Source organism: Danio rerio, chromosome 13 (genome assembly GCF_049306965.1).
Source record: "Danio rerio strain Tuebingen ecotype United States chromosome 13, GRCz12tu, whole genome shotgun sequence".
In the NCBI taxonomy this organism is placed as follows: domain Eukaryota; kingdom Metazoa; phylum Chordata; class Actinopteri; order Cypriniformes; family Danionidae; genus Danio; species Danio rerio.
The window spans coordinates 31,421,419-31,444,809 of record NC_133188.1 but is presented as its reverse complement, the minus strand read 5'-3'; the positions used below and the strand labels follow the sequence as shown (position 1 = coordinate 31,444,809).

Here is a 23,391-nt window from a genome sequence, read left to right as displayed (position 1 = left end):
AGGTTTATGGCTTTAGTAAGTTCAAAAAATCTCCAGAAACGGTTTAATAAGCTCTTTATTACTCCATAAAACACTCATAGAATTAGAAGGCCCATGATTGACCATATATGACTTGAGTCTTGAATAATAATGAGCTCCGCTCTGATAAGGTGGTCTTACAGACACACACAGCTGATGTACACTGAACATGATCAAATATAAACCCAATCGGAGTAATGTTAACCTATTTTTCTCACCAGATCTGTTGTGGATAAAGGCTAAACTATAATTAATTCTGACAAAAGATGGTGGTAGAGATGTAGCGTTGTATTTTGAAGCTATAGTAAGAGGAATTATCAACCTCTGCATGAACAGATGACAGTTGAGCTGAGCTGAGAAAACATATGCATCAAATTTCACAATAAACATGATAAATTAACAAAAGATGTAACTAAACGTACCTTATGCCTTTTCATAGTGGAGAAGAATTATTGTATAATCTGAAAATCTTGCATTTTTTATCTTGAGGCCAGTTTAAACAGGTCTTGTGCTGTCGTTGCCCAGTAACACCAAAGACTATAAAATACACAATAATACATGTCACTCCTATACTTTTGAATAATAACTTTAAATAACTATCAATATGGCGAGTGAAGCCCTGCCCTCTAGTACAGGAGCCAATCAGCGATTGCTAAATGGCAAACAAAACCCGCCTTCTAGTACAGTAGCCAATCAGCAAATTGCTATAGAATGACAATTCTTCAGGGGAGGGGCTTGGACCAGATGTGAGTTTCCAGACCAGGGTTTGTGTGATACGAACATTTAGAAATTAAACTAAATAAACAGTTGTTATATAATTTTATTGGTTATTTGTAATATGAAATGTCATCGTGAACTTGGCATGTAGTTTTGAAGAATTTGATGTTTCCCCAATTCAAACAGAATGTCCGAGAGGTGTTTCCAAGATGCTCGCCGATTGAAATGATTTGCCTTAAAGGGAATATAATATAATAATATATATAATATTTTACAACGAAGCACATTTTACATTAGTCAACATTCTTCAAGAAAGGAATGTACCTAATTAACCTAAAGGCTAGTTTTCATTGGTAGCCCCCTTTTGCCAGATGTTAAAGGCCTATTCCATTAAAAATGCAAATTCTAATTATAAAAACTGAACAAACAGAAAGCAACCACAATAACAACAATAGCAAAAAAAACTAGTGTTCTCAATGCTGATTCTACACTGCTTCAGAAAACTACGGTACTTCCATCCCCTCAGAAAGTTATGGATAGAAGCCCTATTCTATATTTTTGTAATGTAACACTTGTAGGTTGTAATGCTTGTTTTTCCAAATTTGGATTAGTTACTAATTAGTATTTGTTACTAACAGATGTCATCAATATACTGTAACATAGTACATTGTAAAAAAGAAATGTCTCTAAAAAACCCAAAAAAGTAAAATAATAGTAAATAACCATCCAGTAAAACAGAAATATTCCGGCAGCTGAGTCCCAAAAAATGGATAAAATACAATAATTTCCATAATTAGAAAACTGCTTATAACAATTTTTTTACACAATATCTTGTGTAATGTTTTTTGTAAAGTTTTATAAAGATTATTTAAAAAAAAATTATATAATGTACTTCAATAAAGTAATTAGAGCACAAATTATTTTTAATTAATTGATAATTTTTACATTTACATTCAAAACATTTTAAAAAACCTTTAAAACTAATAACATTGTTGCCACAGTAACACCTTACATAATCACATATAATCTCTCTAAAACTTCCCTTTAAGTATTAAAAAAGGTTAATTGAGCATATTAAAGGATTTAGTTGAGTGCTTTGCTGCTGGTTTTGTTTAATATTTTTCTTTTGACATCAACTTTTTTCTTTTTGACATCAAAAGTTTTTTTTAAAAGCAAAAATGTATCCTTATTATGATCTAAATCTCTATTATTGTCATTATAGATCTAACTGCCATTGATTGATTTCTCCATGTAAATGTTTGATCTCATCAGTGTGTCCTAATTAGATCTTTCAATGAAACATGAGGCTTCTGTTTGATCATGTAAATCAGACCTCTCCAGTTGTTTTAGTGTAATAAAATAAAAGCCTACTTGACTTGATAAATTCTGCAATTTTCTTAGTCTGTTGCAAGCTTGCATTCAGATCTGCCTTAGTCCCCCATCAACAAACAATGGTTTTTGGGGGAAAAAAAACCTTTTGTTAAATTGCAACTTTAACATTCAATCCAAGTAATTCTACCTTTCCACAATGACATCTGTCTATTTTAGCTATCCTCTAGCAGGTTAAAGTTATGTTTGCACCAAAACACTATAACTTGATGTCCTAACTCTGCCTTCTTAATAGCTTTTTATTATTTGCTCTCAGAATAATTTGTCAGAATAGACCTGTGATTCACCAGCAGATGAAAACCGCTGATTGAGTCTGCGTGTAAAGGCTCTCATAAAGCTTATCAGATGTTCGTTCACACATAAAAGGCTTTACTAAAGAGTGCAGCGCTTTTCCAGATGCTCTTCTCCTTTCCACATTTCAGTTTATGTGATTTGGCTAATTTCCTCTTCCCTTTTCTCCTTTCCAGTCAAACCTCCAGCTCATCTAGCATTTCATCTCGCCTTTTCCCCGTACCCACTGGCATTCCCTCCCCTTAAATTACTTTGAGCTCTTTTATTTTCGTGGATTTTTATCAGTCATAAAGAGATGGCAGCGGCTCACTGTAACGTGTGAACACAGGCAGGGCTCTGATGGAGTCTTTGACTTTAATGGAAAGAGAGCGGCAGGCCGGCTTCGGAGGCGAGCGGGCGCTTTTTTCTCCAGCGTTGGCGGAGTGTGATTAGATTTCCTGCTCTCTTGGATGAAGTCGATAGGTAGTGGGAAAGGGAAAAGCGAGCTGAGCAGGCGGTGTGGGCTGCTGCCGCCTCATGAACACTCCTTTCTTTCTTACTGCCGAGAAAAAAGACTCATGTGAACAGGTTTAGTCTGCCGTTGGGCATCAGCTGTCAGTCAGTGAGTCACAGATGATTCTGAAATGTTATGTAAGGAGCATGTACAGATGTACAGATGCTGTCTCTGACATCTGACTCCAGAGGCTTAAAGAAAATAAAGTGGCCACTAAATGTATTTTAAGGCTTAAAATTATGGATGCATGGATGGATGGATGGTAGTTAGTTAGTTAGTTAGTTAGTTAGTTGGTTGGTTGGTTGGTTGGTTGGTTGGTTGGTTGGTTGGTTGGTTGCTTGGTTGGTTAGTTAGTTAGTTTGTTTGTTTGTTTGTTTTTTAGATAAGACTGAAATTATTCAGTGGTTCTCAATACTGCTCATTTAGTACTGGGCTGCACAAGAAATCATGAATTATTTAAATTTTATTTAGTATTTGACTCTGAACCATCTTTTATTTTGAAAAATGAATTATATTCTCTCGGTTACATTTTGGTTACTTAAAGTGCCAAAATTGAACCCACAAGCTAGCAAAATGGATAAGAAACAGGCGTCTTTTAAAAGTTTCTTGGCGAAGAGGAAAAGGCCCAGTGAAGGACCCATCCTGGAATGACAAGGAATAGATTCACCACCCATTTGTCCACAAATCAGGTCAATCCAGCGTGTTTGTGCAAGAAGATCAACTGCTGTAGATTGCAACATATTGCATCTTTTCCATGTGCAAGCTCTTTATTTCCAATAGAGTTGCGTGCATATTGGGAGCGACACCTTCCAGGCCCACACTCTTATGCATTCTGCGAGAGCACAGCGAGTCATTTGACAAGAACTGACCAACCAGCTTTATACTTTGTATGGAATATACACATTTCGGGAGACTAATTATCTCAGACAAACACTGCAGTGCTTTTTAAATTTCTCCAAAAATAAGACTTGTGTCAGAGTTTCAGCAATGTTTTGTCAGCTTGTTTGTGGTGTTTTGACCAGTCTGTGGTGATAAAATATAGGGGACCACTGCCCCAGGGGTATAAATAATGGGGGAAATATATTGGTTGTACTGTATGTAAGAGTTACCTAAGTGGATGTTTATGAAAATCATTATGAGAAATCTGCCTTTAAAGATATGTATTGTATTTGAAATATATAGACAGCAAAAAATGATGTAATACACAAAGTGTAGTTTGGATAATTTGTTTTGTATTCACTAGTCTAAAAGTAGATAAGCCAAATGTCTACAAATATAGTAAAATGAGTGCAATGGAACAATGTTTTTTTCCCCCTGTATTGGCTTGTCTAAACCTACTCATTTTTACCTACATTTTTGCATGTAAAATTAATTAAAGCTACACAGAGACTGTTACTCTATATAATGAAGTTGACACTTTGCCCATGTCTGTGCTGACATTTGGTTGTCTCTTGCACAGATGCACCCACAGTCGGCTCTGCCAGCAGCGGGGCAGGAACAAGCAGTGCAGCTCCAATCAGTGACGACTTAGACATCTTTGGACCAATGGTATCCAACCCTCTGCCCTCCAACAGCAACTCAAGCCAGGTACATGAAACCACCAATGCTGATAATATTTGCCAGTTGTATAACCATCTGTGTGTGCTCAAACTCGCAATACCAGCTCAATCCTGCTGTTGTGTCATTCAAACCCTTTTTCTGTGTTGGGAGGTTGACAATAATTGACTGCACGAAGTGTCGATTACATGTCTATTTTGCTTATAGTTATAATACATCAGTTATATTAGAAAATGTTTTGTTCAAAATTTGAGGGAATTACTATTTTCCCCCCAATTTTCATCACATTTTATGTAGAAAAGATGCACTACCCTAATCAAAAGTGACAGTAACATGGAATATTTTTTTACTAATAAAAAAAAAATTGTTTAAAGAAATGGTGACCAGTCACCTTAAATAAACACTGTGGCATAGATTTAACAAGGCACTGGAAATATTCCTCAGAGATTTTGGTCCATATTGACATGATGGCATCACACAGTTGCCACAGATTTGTCATGATGCAAATCCCCAGTTTCACCACATCCCAAAGGTGCACTATTGGATTAAGATCTAGTTATTGTGGAAGCCATTTGAGTGTCAAGAAAATATCCCCCACACCATTACACCACCACTAGCAGCCTGAATTGTTGAAAGACAGGATAGATCCATGCTTTCATGTTGTTAATGCCAAAATCTGACCCTAGCATCTGAATGTCGCAGCAGAAATCGAGACTCATCAGACCAGGCAACATTTTTCCAATCTTCTATTGTCTAATTTTGGTGAGCCTGTGCGAATTGTAGCCTCAGTTTCCTTTTCTTAGCTGACAGGAGTGGCACCATGTGTGGTCTTCTGCTGCTGTATCCCATCTGCCTCAAGGTTGGACGTGCGTGTTTTGTGTTCAGAGATGCTCGTCTGCATACTTCAGTTGTAATGAGTGGTATTTTGAGTTACTGTTGTCTGTCTGTTAGCTGGAACCAGTCTGGCCATTCTCCTCTGATCTCTGGCGTCAAACAAGGCATTTGGGCTGACAGAGCTGCCACCTACTGATTTTTTTCTCTTTTTCGGACCATTCTCTATAAACCCTAGATATGGTTGTGTGTAAAAATCCATTAGATCAGCGTTTTCTGAAATACTCAGACCAGCCCGTCTGGCACCAACAACCATGCCACATACAAAGTCACTTAAATCACCTTTTCCCCATTCTGATGCTCGCTTTTTACTGCAGCAGATTGTTTTGATCATGTCTACATGCCTAAATGCATTGTGTTGCTGCCATATTATTGGCTGATTAGAAATTTGCGTTAACGAGCAGTTGGATAGGTGTACCTAATAAAGTGGCCGGTGAATGTCTATATTTTAGACCTAATGTTACTATACGAAATTTCAGTGAATGATAAAAAAGCTAATCTCCATGCTAACACAAACCACCTGAATTTTTCTGGTATCATTTGGCAATTTGTCATTGGGCCTATGGTGGCTAATGCTAAGGAGGCCGTCATAGACCACCACACCTCATTTGTAAGGTAATGGAGGTACGATTTAGATAAGCATTTTTTTTTCTTTGGTTACAAAACATGCATCTGTTCCTGCCTGCCCTCATTCAGTCTAAAATCAACTGACTAAGAGAGACAAAGAAAAGGTCAAACCCAATTGTTTTAATTTCCTTCGCAAACAACATGATTACATTTTGCCAGTCTAGTTGCGGCTGACAGGATTGATTTGCACGGCCTTCCTGGCCAAAGGATGCAGCATGAATAATGAGGGATATTAGCATTTATTACAGCCCTTCATTGAGGAGTGTGAAGAGGAGAGATGTTAAATAATGTCAAGAGAAGTCAGTGATAAAAGGAGCGTCATGTTGAGAGGAGAGACAGAAGTTTGGCAAATACATGTTAGAGATGTGTATTTCTGCAATAATCTGAATACATTTGAAAATTCTTGCAGTCCACATGACCGTTTTCAAGGTTTGTGCCAATGCCTTTTTTAAGATGTCTTGGAAAATCTTGCTGCACTTCTGTTGAACATAATAAAAAGTTGATAAGGAGACAACAGAGATGCTATTATCACTCTATTCTTCTGGCACAATTATGTTATGTTAATTTTATTAGTAAATAATCAATTCAACATTTGCTGATGCATCTCTTGCAGTCCATCGGTCTATATAACACCTGAAAATATGTTACATTTTTGTCAACCTGATAAGTGAACAATGTTTAAAGTGTAAATGGCTTTTTAAATATTTTAGTTATTTTTAAATGTTTTAATAATAAATAAAAAGCTTGTCTGCTTTTTGCCACTTCAAGAGGTACACTCAAAAATTACATTTTCTTTTTTTTTTAAATACTTATTTAAAATAAGTTGCAACAACACACTTCTTAAGGATTCTTTTGGACAAATTAATTTTTTTATTCCACTTATTTGTTTACTGGAAATTAGAACTGAATTCAGAAATAGTTTGAATTTAGTTAACAAAATTAAATATGTCGGCTGATAGATGTTCTAAGCAGAGTGCGTACAACACCGTTACCTCATCCACGAAAGTAAAGGAGTAAAGAGTAAAAAAGTAAAGGAGCCGAATGGATGAGGCTTGTTCTTTATTCTCGTGCTGCAGATGGTTTGTTCAACTGTTTTCTCGTAAGTGAAGCGTTCTGTTTGTCCATTCAGTTTTTCCACTTAAAAAGTCCACCATGTAAACAGCAAATTCGCCATGGTGCGATACAACTGACTCTCAAAGGCAATGGGAGATAAGACTCGGATTGGTTTAATGCATGTTATGCTCAAAACACACCCTTAGTTCATTAAGACAATAAGGACAACCCTGTTAGACCATGTGCCGGGGTGCAAAGCGTATTTTTTCTATCCTTAAAATAGCAAAAGTGAATTCAGACACCCTTAATGCTTTTGCGCCATGCGCTTTAGACTTTGCGCCTAAATCGTTAAAATAGAGCCCATAATATTGTTAGAAATTTAAAACTTCATTTTTATAGGAGAATTAGTGTGGAAAAAGGGCCAAAGCATATGGAAATATTTGTTTTCAAAATTAATGTAGATGTGGCCTTAAACCTTTAAAATATTTATAATCACTAAATACTTGAAAACACCGTTAAATTAGTCTTTAGAAAATCTCAAAATAAAATAGCATTTAACCCTTTATAGGGCACCCATTACTAAATACTTACTGAAAAAAATGGTATTAAAAGTGTTATTATATATATTTTTTAATAATCTTAGTTTTATGACTTAAAACTTTATGGTTCTTTGCCCGTTAAAGGATTGTTCACTTTTAGCTAATTATTTTCAGATGATCTCTCCTCCCCCTTGATATAAGTCAGTAAGGGACCTGGAAACTGTATAGTTGGCTGCTGGCCTAAAAAAAAAAGTAGAATTTCAGTGATTTACACGTTTATAGCCAATCAGGACACTGGAGGATCCCAGCATGTACAGCAATTTGTCTTTGTAGAAGCTTATCTTAACCCTAGGGATCCACTCTTACTAACCCCACACTGTCCATTTTTTCTTTTTCTCCCCGATAGACCTTATTCAGGGTTGCACTATATTTAATTTTTGTCAGGAGTGAAAACGAGGCTTTGAGGAATAGAAGTACATTGTGTTCGATGGATTGTACTGGATGTCAAGCTGACAAAGCATCTTTCTCAAACATGGAAAATTCAGTTTTGAGTGATCTTATATCTTCATGCAGCAGATGCCTCTGTAAAGACTGTAAAGCTAATAATTAGGATTTAAAATGCAATATGGCATATACCTTGACTAAGGTCACCTTCATTCTCACATGTTTTGGCCATTATTCTAAGAATGGCTTAAGCTGGACTTTTTTCATTACAAACGCCTGAAGCTGTGCTGAAGCCAAGAAAGTGGCTTGACAAAAAAAGCTTTTTCCCCTACTTGAATCAATGTTTTATTGAGAGCTGTTTATCGAGTCTCTGGACTGACTTGGACTTCTGGAATAATTGATGCCCCCCTGCTTCGCTCTGGCCAAGCGGAAATCAGCTCTTCCTACAAAATGTACATTTGTACCTGCATTGTTCATTCTCATGGGATGCTAATAACGGATCAAGACAAGCCAAAGATAGATCGCTTGAAAATAGTAAGCGAATACCGAGAGATTCACAAATCCGCCTGTCTCTCCAGCGTACTGTCAGTCTCTGCTCTGTGCTTCAGATGAATCGAGTGCTGGTGGGTGTCTGATGAGGGAGGATGGCAGCATTATGCCTTGATTCTTGTTTGTTGTGTCTTTTAGAGTCTTTGTGTGGAAGATGTGTCTGAAAGAGGCACACATTGACTCTTTGAAGGATTTGGAGGCATTTCGCATATCTGAAGATGCGCGACACTTATAGAAATTGGATTGCTTGCTTGTGTGAATGAGGATTTATTTTTTCCCAAGCAGCGATTTTTGGAAGTGACTACAGGAAGTACACTGAAAGCTGACCTTGTTACATATCAGTGTAGATGCTATGTGTAGTATTGTGCAAAAGTTTTAGACCACCATTAGATTTGTTGTTTTAGTAATGGTATACTGACCATACCTTATTTGTTTTTTAGTTGATTTTTTTTTTTTTTTTGTATAATTGTTGAAGACGTGAAAGATGAAAGGGAGAGAGAATAAGAATGAATAAAACTTGGTGGTGGCTATGTCCTGGTTTGAGCTGCATTTCTGCTATTTCTGGTGTTGGCAATATTGAATGATTTGATGGAATTGTGTTGAAAAGTACTGACTTGTTTTAATCCATTATGCCAATCCTTCAAGAATGGCTCCCATTGGCAATGGTTTTGTCTTTCAGCATATGCTGATCACAAACACATTTCTATAGCAATGAAATCATATTTACATGACAAAACCCTGATCAACAGTGACGATCATGAAATTGCCTCCACAGTGTCCAGACCTTAATTTTATTGAGACAGTGCGCAGTTCACCAGGATAGAAAGCGAAAGAAATGGCATCCTAAATCTAAAGATCTCAAGAGAAGTGTTAAAAGAGGCTTGATATTTTACAGCTTATTATTTCAGAAAAAAACTTCCCCAAGCTTTGACTTTTGCACTATATTTCATATATGTGTAATAGACACTAACTAAATAAATCCAGCGGATAGCATCATATTTTACAGTGCATACGGAAAGTATTCAGAGCGCTTCACTTTTTCCACATTTTATTATGTTATAGCCTTATTCCAAAATGGATCAATGTAATTTATTTCCTAAAAATTCTACAAACAATACAAATCAATAAATTTATTACAAAAAAAACAAACAAAAAAAAATCACATGCACCATAAGTATTCACAACCTTTTGAGCCATGAAGCTCTAAATTAAGCTCAGGTACATTCTGTTTTCACTGATCATTCTTAAGATGTCAGCAGCTTAATTGAAGTTCACCTGTGGTAAATTCAGTTGATTAGACATGATTTAAAAAGGCATACACCTGTCTAACCTGTCTATAAAAGGTTCCAGGGTTTACAGTGCATGCCAAAGCACAAACCAAGCATGAAGACTAAGGAATTGTCTGTAGACCTCCGAGACAGGATTGTCTGGAGGCACAAGGCTGGGAAAGGTTACAGAAAATTTTTACTGCTCCTAAAGTCCAATGAGCACAGTGGCTTCCATCATCCGTAAGCAGAAAATGTTTATAACCACCAGGACTCTTCCTAGAGCTGGTTGTCCATCTAAGCTGAGTGATCTGGGGAGAAGTGCCTTAGTCAGGGAGGTGATCAATAACCCGATGGTCACTCTGTCTGAGCGCCAGTGTTCTTCTGTGAGAGGGGAGAACCTTACAGAAGGAAACCATCTGTGCAGCAATCCACCAATCAGGCCTGTATGATAGAGTGGCCAGACAGAAGCCACTCCCTGCCTGGAATTTGCCAAAAGTAATCTGATGAACTCTCAGACCACAAGAAACAAAATTCTCTGGTCTGATGAAACTAAAATTTAACTCTTAGGAGTGAATGCCAGGCATTATGTTTGGTGAAAACCAGGCACGGCTCATCTGGCTAATACCATCCGGACAGTAAAGCATGGTGGTGGCAGCTTCATGTTGTGGGTATGTTTTTCAGCAGCAGGAACTGGAAGAAGAGTCAGGATAGAGGGAAAGATGTATGCAGCAATGGACAGAGACATTCTGAATGAAAACCTGCTTCAGAGTGCTCTTAACCTCAAACTGGGGCGACGGTTCATCTTCCCGCAAGACAATGACCCAAAGCACACCGCCTAAATATCGATGGAGTGGCTTCACAACATTTCGGTGAATGTCCTTAAGTGGCCCAGCCAGAGTCCAGACCTAAATCCTATTAAACATGTCTGGAGAGATCTGAAAATTGCTGTACACCGTCGCTTCCCATCCAACCCGATTGAACTTGAGAGTTACTGCAAAGAGGAATGAGCAAAAATTCTCAAAGACAGGCGTGTCAAGCTCATGGCATCATATTCAAGAAGACTTAAGGCTGTAATTGCTGCTAAAGGTGCATCATCAAAGTATTGAGCAAAAGCTGTGAATACTTCTGTACATGTGATTTTTCTTCTTTTTTTATATATATATGCAACAATTAAATTTTTTTTTTCACATTGTAATTATGGGGTATTGTGTGTTGAATTTTAAGGAAATAAATTAAAAGTGAATTGCTTTGAATACTTTCCGGATGCACTGGATGTAAACTCATTTAAGTGAGATGGCTCATTTTAAATGCAGTAGTGATTTATTTGCCATATATATATAAATAAATATTGTATAATGCTACTAGTCAATTCTATTTATTTATTTAGTCTCCTTTAAACGTTATGGCTTCTTTTGTATTGCATAATTTGATGTCTTCAACATCAAGCAATCAATTAATCTGACTAATATATTATTTATTTTGTTTCTGTTAATTGCTCCTTTTGTTTGTATTAATGAGTTCCCTTTATTAATAATTTATTAACAAATCAAACGTAATTAAGATTAATTTACTTTTATTATGTATTTATGTACTGTATTTATATTAAGCTTACATCCAGCTATGGAAACAATTTTGTATGAATTTATCTACATGTGTGTATATACACCGTGAAAAATTCTGGGTTCCACACAATTCTTTAAAAATTTAAGTGGATTGAACATGAAACAATTAAGTTGTCCCCCAAAAAACTCAAGAATTGTGTTGATGCAGATCATTTTAAATAAGTAGTTTAAACAAGCAGCAACAATCTTTGTGTATACTTATACTTCAAATAAGTAAATATATTCGACTCATTGACTCGAATAAGTTGAAGTACTAAAAAAGCAAAGCTACAAAATAACTCAATAGAAATAAACAATAATAATACAAATATCGAAAACACAAACTGTTAAGCAACTTAAATCTAAAAAACAAAATAATAAAATAAAATATAAATATTAGATGAAGCATTTGATGCAGTATGTAAAATTCAGAAATCAGAATTTCTTTAATGAGCATTCTATGCTAAATACCTATTCTAAATCACGTCAGTACATTTTTTTAATGCCCGACAGCAAGCAACACCATGTAGAAACGATCTCTGATTGGCTGCATTAAAGGTCTGAAGGTCTGAATCAAGGCCTTTTCAATTCTCCTTAAGCCTGAGGGGAGACATAGTTGAGAGAGCCAAAGACTGTTGGAGCCTTTGATGAGAAACCACCGGGCTTCCGTATTCTCCATTCCTTCAGTGTGACTTCAGCCGGTGCATGTTAATCTGTCCTCACACTTCCTCTTTTCACATCTCATCTACTGCCAGCTTTTATATCAGCCCCTGAGACTCTCACACACAGTCTCCTCTACAGGACTTCGCCCTCCCTGCCACTTCTGTGTGATTGCACAACTGCTCTGTGGGTCTGCTTTCCCATGATGCTCGGTTAGCAACAAACCCCTCCCCGTTATTGACATCCTGACCAGCCTGCTTCTCTCCAGCTCTCTAATCAAGCTGTCTGCGCACATAGAACTGCTGTGAAAATATCAACATCAACATTGCATGAGCATTGTGGTGGAAAAACATCTCCGCTCATTTGCATCATGATCATTCACTATTTTGTATTGGAAAAATGATGTTTTTCACTGGGTTTTTGAATTTGTGTGGGTTTTTTTGGCAAAGGATTTTGGTGTAATTTGTGTGCCATAAGTTTGAGTTGCACTAGTGGTGGGCAATGTTTTTTGACTATGATGGTATCTCAATTGTTTTAATGATGTGAGCTGATATGTATTACTTGGCAGTAATTAAATACGTTTGTATTGATTTTTGTTTTTATATTTTTACATAAGCACAATATATCACTATGAGCATGTGGTGCCAATTTTTTATAATTGCTAAAAAAAAATGAGAGTAAGGCTGAAAGCTTAACGAGACCGATAAAGCAATTGTTGATGAGACATGCAAGACGCAGCACTAATTTGCCAGAATCGCCAGCTTGGTATTCTTCAAGACTGGCTATAACTAGCTTATAATTTTGGTTTGCTCTAAATTGAATTTAAAAGCAAAACTGATCCCTTTTTTAGGGTCTTAACCTTGAGACAACTGACCACAGCAAGTACAAAGGGGTAGTTCACCCAACAATTAAAATTTACTCACTATTCTCACCCTCAAGTTGTTTCAAACATTTATGTGTTTCTTTTTTTTTCACAAAAAGCACAAAAAATACATTATTTTTAATTGTGTTAAATATAAGTACTATGGATGCGCAGAAGCAGCAGAGCTTTAATATGCCACAGTCTACAGCTTCTGTTTATTGTGATCATGATCACATGGGGAAGAAACAGCACAGTTTTATCATACTAAATACTTTCTTGAGGTTCTGCTATAAAGCTGCTTTTTGCAGTCTAATAAAGCACATAACATTTTAAAACGTCTTTTTTGTGTTTCGCTGTTTTTTTTTTTTAAATAAAAAACGAAAATTGAGAGTGTATGATGTCATTAGCATGTTAAAATTGCTTAATTCTTTAAATTAAAAATTACTTCTGAAATTTTGGGATAAAAAGGCAGTTTTAGTTAAGTCACTTATTTATGTATCCAACACAGATCAAAACCAGCCAAGGTAACAGCACACAATTTTACTGAGCAAAATGTTGTTTCAATAACTTAAGCAAAAAGATTAGCAAAAATATTTAAATTCTGTAGCGTAAACTTATATAAAATCTTTCCTAGAGACACTGTAAAATGTAATAAGTTGACCTTAGAAAAATTGAGGAAACCTGATTGCCTAATTTCTAAGTAAATTAGTGTATTAATTTTAAGTGAGCATAGTTTGTATTTACAACTTCTTAATAAAGTAAACTTCCGTACTGTTGCCTCAAAACAATTAGTGTTGTAACTTCTTATTAGTGATCACATTACTAGGAAAATATTAGGAAACCGATTGCCAAGTAAGCTGAACTTAAACATTTAAAAACCATCTTACTTATTCCTAGGGCCATTTATATCGAAGTTGATATTTGCCAGGCCATGTTGGTGTTTCGTAACATAATTTTTTTCGAGGTGGGTTGTTAGCCCAACGCTCAGTCCTCAACCTGAAGGACCAGGACATACACATACACTACAGACAATTTAGCTTTCGAAATTCACCTTTAGCACATGTTTTTGGACTGTGAGGGAAACCGGAGCACCTGGAGGAAACCCACACAAACACAGAAAGAACATGCAAACTCCACACAGAAATGCCAAATGATCCAGCCGGGGCTCGAACCAGCAACCTTCTTGCTGTGAGTCGACAGCGATACCCACTTTTATTTATACATTTTGAACATCAAAGTATCGAAAAAGCTCTCAGATTTAATAAGCTTATGTCTGATTATGCTCAAGTTTTAATTCTTCCACCTGTGTCCTCCATTCCCTCATCACCATTCTCTATCATTGACATGCTTTTGACACATGACCACTCAAAAGTTGTAAATGCATATTATTGCAAGTCAAGATTGAATCTATTTAGTTTAACCACTTAATCTGCTAAAAAGTTGGGAATACTTGTTTAAATGTTGTAAGGTGAACAGACGTATTTTACTTCATGAGAGCACCTCTTGCTTTTTACAGTGGATCAGGGACTGGTTGTAAAATCTGCTTAGACTAGACTTAAAAAGTTAATGACCAATTTAGTTTTTGTCAAGAATGGCTATAACTGGCTAAAACATTTGTTCACTCTAAATTGAATCCAAAAGCAAACTGGTTACCCCTTAGTTAGATTCTTAACATTGTGTCAACTGGCCCAAGCAAGTTTGATTAAAAGAAGAGTTCACCTAAAAGATTGAATTTAGTCATTATTTACTCGCCCTCAAGTGGTTTCAAACCTTTATCTTTTTAAAGTTTTTTCCATTGAACACAAATTTATTTATTTTGAAGAGTGTTAGAAACCTGTGACCACTCACTTCCATATGGAATTAGTTTTTCCCACTGTGGAAGTCAGTGGTTACAGGTTTTCAGCATTTTTCAAATTAAGGGAGAGTAAGTAATGACAGAAATTTTATTTTGGGTGACCTATTTCTTTAATAATTGACATAAAAATTGTCACTTTTAAGATTTATTATTTATTATCTGAATAAATAAAAAAAAACTATGTTTACTACATTGTAGCTATAGTATACTAAAAAAAACTCAAAAGAGAAGAGATTTCACTCAGAAATTCCTCGTACATTTTGAAAATAATTAGAAATAACCCAAGCACATTGAATTCCCAGATGCTATCTAGTAGGGTTTCAGTGTTATATAATATAAGAGATCATATCCTCAACTGTGACCTAATTTGACCTCAAAACACGCACGTCTCTCCACTTCCATATTGTTCAGATGACCTTCTTGCCTTTTTGCTGCTTATTATCCTCTTAAAATGAGGCTTATGATCCGTCTGAATGCTTTAAAGCTCTTCTTGCTTTTACATTGATGCCGTTTTTCTAGACTAGGTCACGTAATTGCAGAAAGGTTTGCTTTACTTAAGTCATTTTACATAGCACCATCTGTCAGCTGTTATTCTGCACTTGTGTCGCCCCAGAATCTGCTGTAATCAGGATGTATAGCAAACTCACTGCTGACTCACTAATGAATCATTCAGCGGTTTAAAAAGCACATCTCATCTGAAAAACCCACCTCCTTCCTTTAAGAGCGCAGCTATTGATCCGCTCATGTTGTTTTGAGCATATTAGCAACATATGGGCTGCCGTGCAATACGCATTCAGTCGCTCAGAGCACATGAATATATGTATGCTGTATCTACACTTAGTGCGGTGTAGGTAGGCTCAGTGTTTGGTGTGTGTATTTTAGACGCAGATGGTCGCTCAGTAGGACTCATGCCTAATGAAAGCTGTGCTAGTTCGGTTTGTTCACCTCTACAAAGAGAAAAGACTCTGCGGTGGCCTGTGGGCCGGGGGTGGCTGCTTTAGCCAGGTATTAAACTCAGGCTTTGTTGCTAAACAACATACGCGCTTTGCTATGGTTTTGTTATTTTTGTATCCGTTTATTATTGATATATTTTGCTTGTATTATGTATTAACCATTAACTCCCTTTCATTCGGCTTATTCTTGTCTTTATCAGGGGACGCCACGGCAGAATGGACCTTCAGTTACTGCCACATGTTTTAATGGCAAATGCCTTTCCTGATTTTTGAGCCAATTGGTAGTTAGATCATCTACTAGCAGATAATGTGCTAATAGAGCCCTGCTTTACTCATGACAACTTCAGAAAACATCATATTACACTATGCAAAGATCATAAATAGCATTTGCCTGCTTTGGACTGCCTCAGAAACCTCTGTGCTGGAGGATTAACTTATTTTTCATGCTTCAGCCCTGCTCAATCCAAATTCATGCATGTTACCAGCTCTCCCTTAAAGCCAGAGAGCTTGAACACACACACACACACACACAAACACACACACACACACACACACACACACACACACACATCTCAGGAAAAGGTGAGACCGTCGCTTGTGACCACATGCAAATTGTTGGGATATTTAAAGAACACTTATGCATATTTGAGGATTCAGGGACAGTAAAGCGTCAAGTGTATTAATTTTTCTCTTTACCAGACGGGGTAAGCTGGCCTTAATTGGTCTTGCTTTTTCACTTTGATAGTGTGTGTGTGTGTAAGTATGCATGCTCTTGCTTTTTCAGGACGGCTCATTTTCTTAAAAGTATCCTTGAGGAAGAACGTCCTTGGGTATGAGATCAGACTGTTAAATGTTACTGCTAAGGTCAAAGTGGCTCTTTATTTTCAGGTTTGTCAGGGGAAAATATAGCTGAAATACTATTAACTGGATTGAATATCTTTGTGGAGCACCAATTTTCTAGACTTTAAAGCTGCAGAAGTCTGTTTCCTATAAGTTTTGTATCTTTGTTTGAAATGTGCCGTTGCAGTTATTTAAGGAATGGTCATTTTTAAGGATGTAATGATTCACCGTTAGTCAGTTGAAAATCGATTAAAAATATGTGACGATTCAAACCCATAGGAATTCGGAACGAATCAGGATACATTTTTTAAAAAGAGGGGGCGCTGTGTTTATAGGCACAAACTCGCTTTATCTGCACATCAGCTGCGAGCGAGAGGTAGAGCGGCAGAGTAAAATGACAAAGTAAAGTGCGACAGACAAAACTGTGTGCACTGTGAAAAGACGTTTACTTACACTTACAAAACAACGAATATATTACACATAACCGTCAGCACAGTGAAAAACTACTGTCACAGATGTCTATACGCAATTAAAACTATTAATAAGCCAAACCATGTGGACCAAATAATGTGCAGCTCCACTTGCTCCAAAGAGTGCTACAGAGATCACAGGGTGCATCAGTGTTCTTGTAGCAAAGGTGTGAAGATGTTTTTCAGACTGAAAGAGAAAGTTGTTATCAGGTTTATCCCAATTAGTTTATCCATGTTTTAATAATTTGCTTCTTATAATTGAACATTTAAAAATGTGTATCACACTGATACTTATACTAATTTATTATACAAGTAATATACTGTATTTTATCCATCTTCATAATCATATTCATCTCCTGTCCCTATCCTACTATATAATTAGTAATTTTATAATCAGTATTTTATGCCAATGGTCAGTCCCCTAGAGCAGAGGGCCTATTGACTACCTCTGTACACACTTCTCTCTGGATTAGGCAAAGCTATCCTCTCCACACCAGCCATCTCAGTCCTCAGTAAAAGAGTTTTTGTTTTTTCTTCAGCAGGGGACATTGTAAATGTGGAAAGACCTTACATACCAGAAAACACAAATATTCTGATATTTCTTTTAAAAATGTAAAATCCCAACAGTCAGTTTTAGTTTGTTTATATTGAGTCTTCTTTCATTTAAATGATTCTTCTTATTATTGTATTTTTTTGTTTTTAAAATAGCGTATTAGTTATGGCAGAAAATATATTTTTTTTTTTTGCAAAAAAAAAAAAAAAAGTATATCATTTATTAAAAAATGAAAGGGCTCTTCACCTTAAATTTTTTTCAAATAATTTTGTTAAAAAATAGTGACTAAAACGCATTGTAAGACTAGTATCGTGAATCGCATCATGAGTAAGGTTAATTGTTACATAACTTGTCATTTTACTTTGTATTGTGCATCGGAATAGTGGGTCAGTGCAGAACCTATTTAATTATTATTATTATTTTTTTTTATTTAGTACAGTTTGCTGTCAGTCACCACACTGACTTGATCTTCACAATGGACTTCACATATTCTTTGTCTTGGAAGTTCAACACTCATAAGATTTTACCAATCAAGATTTTTCCATGGCCAAGTCAGATTTTTTTAACCAACAAATTGACATTAATACAGATTTACGATTATTATTATTTTTTTATCACTAATTTATTTAATTTTTTTACAATGAACTAGAAGAAAAAATGTATGGAGCAAAATGCGTGCAGACTAAATCTGCTGTAAATTCCAATTAGATACAAAAACTCTTAAATATCGATTTACGCAAAGTAGCAGGACACATCATCTCAGGTAGTTGGTGATTTAAAATAGATTGTACTAGGCCTGCATGATATTAAAGAAATCTGATATCGCGAGAACAAAATGCTGCTATTAATTATTGCAATATGAATACAGTTTCACAAGATTCACAAGAAGTTTTCTAGGGGGTGTGCAGTATTTGTGTACAGAAATTGAATAACCACAAAACAGGCTTTTCTTACTTTCTGTCTTGTTTCTTGGCCAAATATCTAAAAAATTTTAGATCATGTAGAAATATTGTTTTGTTTATAACTTTAGAAAAAATGGGTTAAAATTAATAGTTTTTCCTTAAAACAGCTAGTGGGCTAAGTAAAATAATCTCATTTTTGCCTTAAAATGTAGATATTTGGACTAGAAACAAGATAAAAATTCTAATTGAGAGAACATTTATTTGTATAAATCGTATACATTTTGTGTAAATACAGTAATTAAATTTGCGATGTAAATTGTCAAATGTGCACATTGCAATATCGATGCCGAAACGATATTTTATGCAGCCCTAGATTGTCCTGTCAAATCAAAATATGAAGTAAATAAAATACTGACTTGTGCAACATCAAACACAATGGCGCAAAACAGTAGTCATGAACATAGAGAAGATCTAAGCAGAAAATACTGTCTGAGCTTTTATTATGACATTGACATGAGTGCCCATATAGGGCACTCATAAGTGCCCTATAATACTCCACATGAATATTACCTAACGACAATATACATAATATAAAGTAAATAGCATTGTGCTAGCAATGGTGATTAAATCTTATGATCACTTTGCTTATATCACAATAAAACAATTATTCTACTACTCTGTTCTCAAATTATCAATGTTAACAACATCAGCCTCACATAGCTATTTGTGTTATAAATGTGTATTAGGTTTCATTTTCTGCAGTCCAATCTAATCTAATTGACAACATTTGAATTGGTTGTGCACCATTATATTGTGGAAAAAAAACAAATAGTCTTTATTTATAGTTTGAATTGTTTTATTTTTGTCATTTTGATGGGTTCTTTTTGATTTTTACTTTATTTCAGCTGCTGCACTTTAAAAACTGAAAGCTTAAACTAATTAATTCAGCTTGTTACAACTACATGAATTAATTAGTTTCCACTTTATTTTAATTTAATTTATTGAGGTTTTTAGTAATAAATGATTTCAAAAAGCTTAATTCATTTGGGTTAATTTCGTTTGATTCAATGAGACTTTTTGTGTGTGTGTGAGAAAAGGCTATAAATGTTCTTATATGTGTTATTGCATTAAGGCACCCTTCTTGATGTATACAGATGCAGAGAAGAACAACAGCAAGCTTGTATTTACCACAAAAGCCTACTAGTACCAGCCACATTAGAGAACATTAAAACAACCCACCATTGTTAATCAGGATAGTTTGTTTTGATAGATACACTGGCTGGTTGTGCACTCACTCAAAATTATTTTGAATCATTTTAACTAAAACATTTTTTAAATGTATGCTGAACATTTTTTTTAAAGTAGTCATACAGATAAATTCCTGAAGGACCGGAATATTCCAACAGATTCCAACAATTTTTGTTATCTCATTCGCTTGAAGCTGCTGAGATGTTCTTGTTGTGTTGTTTTCATGACCTCTGCTGGTCCAGCAGACGGTCTAAAGAAAAGCGTCCCTGTGGTGCTGCTCTGGGATCAGTTATCTGTGTTGTTTAGCAGTGGTTTCACACAGAAGATGAAGAAATGTGAGCCTGTTTGCTTCCAGTCAGCTTCTGTAATGTATCCAGTGCTTCACTTCAGTCCTGGTCGATACTGAGCTGGTCTAGACTTCAGTTGTAGTGCCATTAAGTACAGGTCGAATTCCCACATACAACCAGCATGATTTCACCGCCCTCTTCACACGTCACCAAAGACACTGTATGTGTTAAAGGTCAGTAAAGGACCATTCTTACATATCTGTGGGTTCAGAAATTCTTTGAATGGACTATATTTTCTGGCAAGTGCCTATAACAATGTTTGTCAATGAATTTATCATTTTAATTCAATTACTTGTGCTGATATGCAGATTAATGAAACAGTGAAAACCCCTTTATCTTTAAAATGTACTTTAATATAATATAATATAATATAATATAATATAATATAATATAATATAATATAATATAATATAATATAATATAATATAATATGGGGCGAAGCAGTGGCGCAGTAGGTAGTGCTGTCGCCTCACAGTTAGAAGGTCGCTGGTTCGAGCCTCGGCTCAGTTGGCGTTTCTGTGTGGAGTTTGCTCCAGGTGCTCCGGTTTCCCCCATAATCCAAAGACATGTGGTTCAGGTGTGTGTGTGTGTGTGTGTGTGTGTGTGTGTGTGTGTTTGTTTGTTTGCTTGTTTGTTTGTTTGTTTCCCAGAGATGGGTTTCCCTGATATATATATATATATATATATATATATATATATATATATATATATATATATATATATAGATAGATAGATAGATAGATAGATAGATAGATAGATAGATAGATAGATAGATAGATAGATAGATAGATAGATAGATAGATAGATAGATTAAAACATTGCTATTGTGTTGACTATATATGAATAAATATGTTTGAAAATGTATTTATTTTTATTTTAAAGTTGAAAGATGTGTGAACAGTAACCTAAGGAATAAAACTAACTTTATTCTAAATTTGAAAATATAACATTATTTTTACTTGATCTAAGAATGTTTGATATAAATGAAACAATTCAATTCAATTCAATTCAATTCAGCTTTATTTGTATAGCGCTTTTACAATGTAGATTGTGTCAAAGCAGCTTCACATAAATGGTCATAGTAACTGGAACAGTGTGGTTCAGTAACTGGAACAGTGTGGTTCAGGTTTTAGTGTTTAAGTTCAGTTCAGTTCAGTTTAGCTCAGTTCAGTGTGATTTAATCATTACAAACAAAGCAAAGTAAGAAAAGCATTTTTTATTATTATTCATTTATTGTACCTCAATACCGTTAGACTGTCCAGAAAACCATCAAATAGTGCTATTCAAACTGTCTTGTGGAACTGTGTTTAAATCGCAATAATTATCTTAGAAAAAAAACAATATCAGATTTTTCCTATGTCATTTAGCCCTAATTCTAACCAAATAAACAAAACCAAGTAAATAAACTAATATAAATAAAAACAAAACATTTTATTTACAGTTTTAATTGTTTTAGATTTTTGTATTGTTTTATTTGTCATTTTAATGTGTGTTTATTATTTTATAATATATATTTTATTTAAATTAAATACAAATTTTCCAACCAGCTGAAATACAATGTTATATTATCATCTAAATTAAAACATTGCTGTTATGTTGACTATATATGAATAAATATGTCTAAAAATGTATTAATTTTTTATTTTAAAGTTGGAAGAAGTGTTATCAGTAACTTACAGAATAAACAAGGTTGAAATAAATTTCAAAAACAACATTTTAGGCCCTAAAAAGTCTTAAATTTACTGAAACATTGTGTTGTAGATCTTAATGTTCCTATGTCTGTGTAAAGCTACCTAATCAGGCCAACAAATATCCAATCAAACATTCCATGTCAATAAAAGTTTTAACAAAAGTTTATTTATTAACTTTATTTACCAATATGGCTTGATTATCTTCCTTACAATAACATTTTAATGTTAACTGGGCCATTAGAAGAAAAATCCTTAGCTTTTAGCCTTGTGTAAGTCTGAAATTTCATTCATAATGTTCTTAAAAAGGTCTTAAATTTGACAAGATAAAACCTGCAGAAACCCTGAAAAAACAAACATTTATGCTTATTACAAAAAACAATTAACATTCAAACAATCATTAAAAAAATAATAATTTTTTGTTTTATAAGATTTTTTCATTACATTTTTTACTTTGACACTTCGCTTGAGAGCTTCTTTAGCACCATACTTTTTTTTGCTAATAATATTTTGGTGTTCACATTCAATCAGGCTTGGTGTGAACATGAACAGTATGCTTTGTGCGTGCTGTTGTTGATTGCGTAGCTGTGTATTCCCCAGATGGCCTCTTGTCTCACCCGCTCTCTCCTGCTGACTGATCCTCAGACTCTGAGCTGCAGTGGGACATTGGCAGGGTGGCACTGCCAGACTCTGCACTGGCACACACCCAGCCTGCGAACAACCATCTTCCAACCAAATCCGACCAAACCCATTTGTGATTTTGAGGGCACTTCTGTTCTTTTGTTTCTTGATATTTCTGTGGGATTTTTTGAGTGAGAAGGGAACTGTGAGGAGGAAACTGGATTAGCCCTACCCACAGCACCACCAGAGTGCTAATTATCAGTGTGGGGCTGCTAATCAGACAAAGCCCACTCTGTTGCACATAAACTCTCTTTCCCTCTCAGTGGGTGCGAGTGAGCGGGTGAATTATGTTTGGGGGTTGGTAGAGCTAGATTATGCATGGTGCTCGGTGAAATACAGGCCACACTGTGTGTTTGTGTGCGTTTCTGTGCTGATGTGGGGGTGGGAGAGATCAAATATTCATGGGTTTTGGCGCTACATTGATTCATGGTGAATAAGTTTGGTTGTTTGAATGTAATGCACAGTATGTGACCGTTCACTGCTCATTTCGATAGAATATATGATAACAAAAACTTGCTTCTCAAACATTAGAAAGACCATTTGTATGTTAATCGTCCATTTGTCCATTTTTCTTTTCATCTCTGTGGTCTTTTCTTTTATTCCGTCTGTATTTTATCTTTCTGTCATTCTATCATCTATCCTTCTTTCCGTCTGCTGTTTTGTCCTTTGTTGATATTCTGTTTATCAGTATGTCGTTCCCTGTTCATTCTTCTTATTTTACATTCACTGTCAATCATTCAATTGGTTGATTGTTCTCTTTCCTTATATTGCTGTTTCTATCTATTTTATAGTCTTTTGTTGAAGGTTCTGTTGAATATTTTTTCATTCTCTTGGTAGTTCATCTTTTTTGTCATATTGTCTCTCATGTTTTACACTACCTGACAAAAGTCTTGTC

General features: G+C 35.3%; 1 protein-coding gene across 4 annotated transcripts in view; it reads left to right on the top strand.

The window, feature by feature from the left end:
- Nucleotides 1-23,391, top strand: part of smap1 (small ArfGAP 1) — a 254,410-nt gene that overhangs the window by 204,520 nt on the left and 26,499 nt on the right. For all 4 annotated transcript variants that reach the window (XM_021480670.2, XM_021480669.2, XM_021480668.2 and 1 more), the window contains 1 exon segment: nt 4,368-4,495. In XM_021480670.2, the coding sequence (XP_021336345.1) occupies nt 4,368-4,495 (128 nt within the window).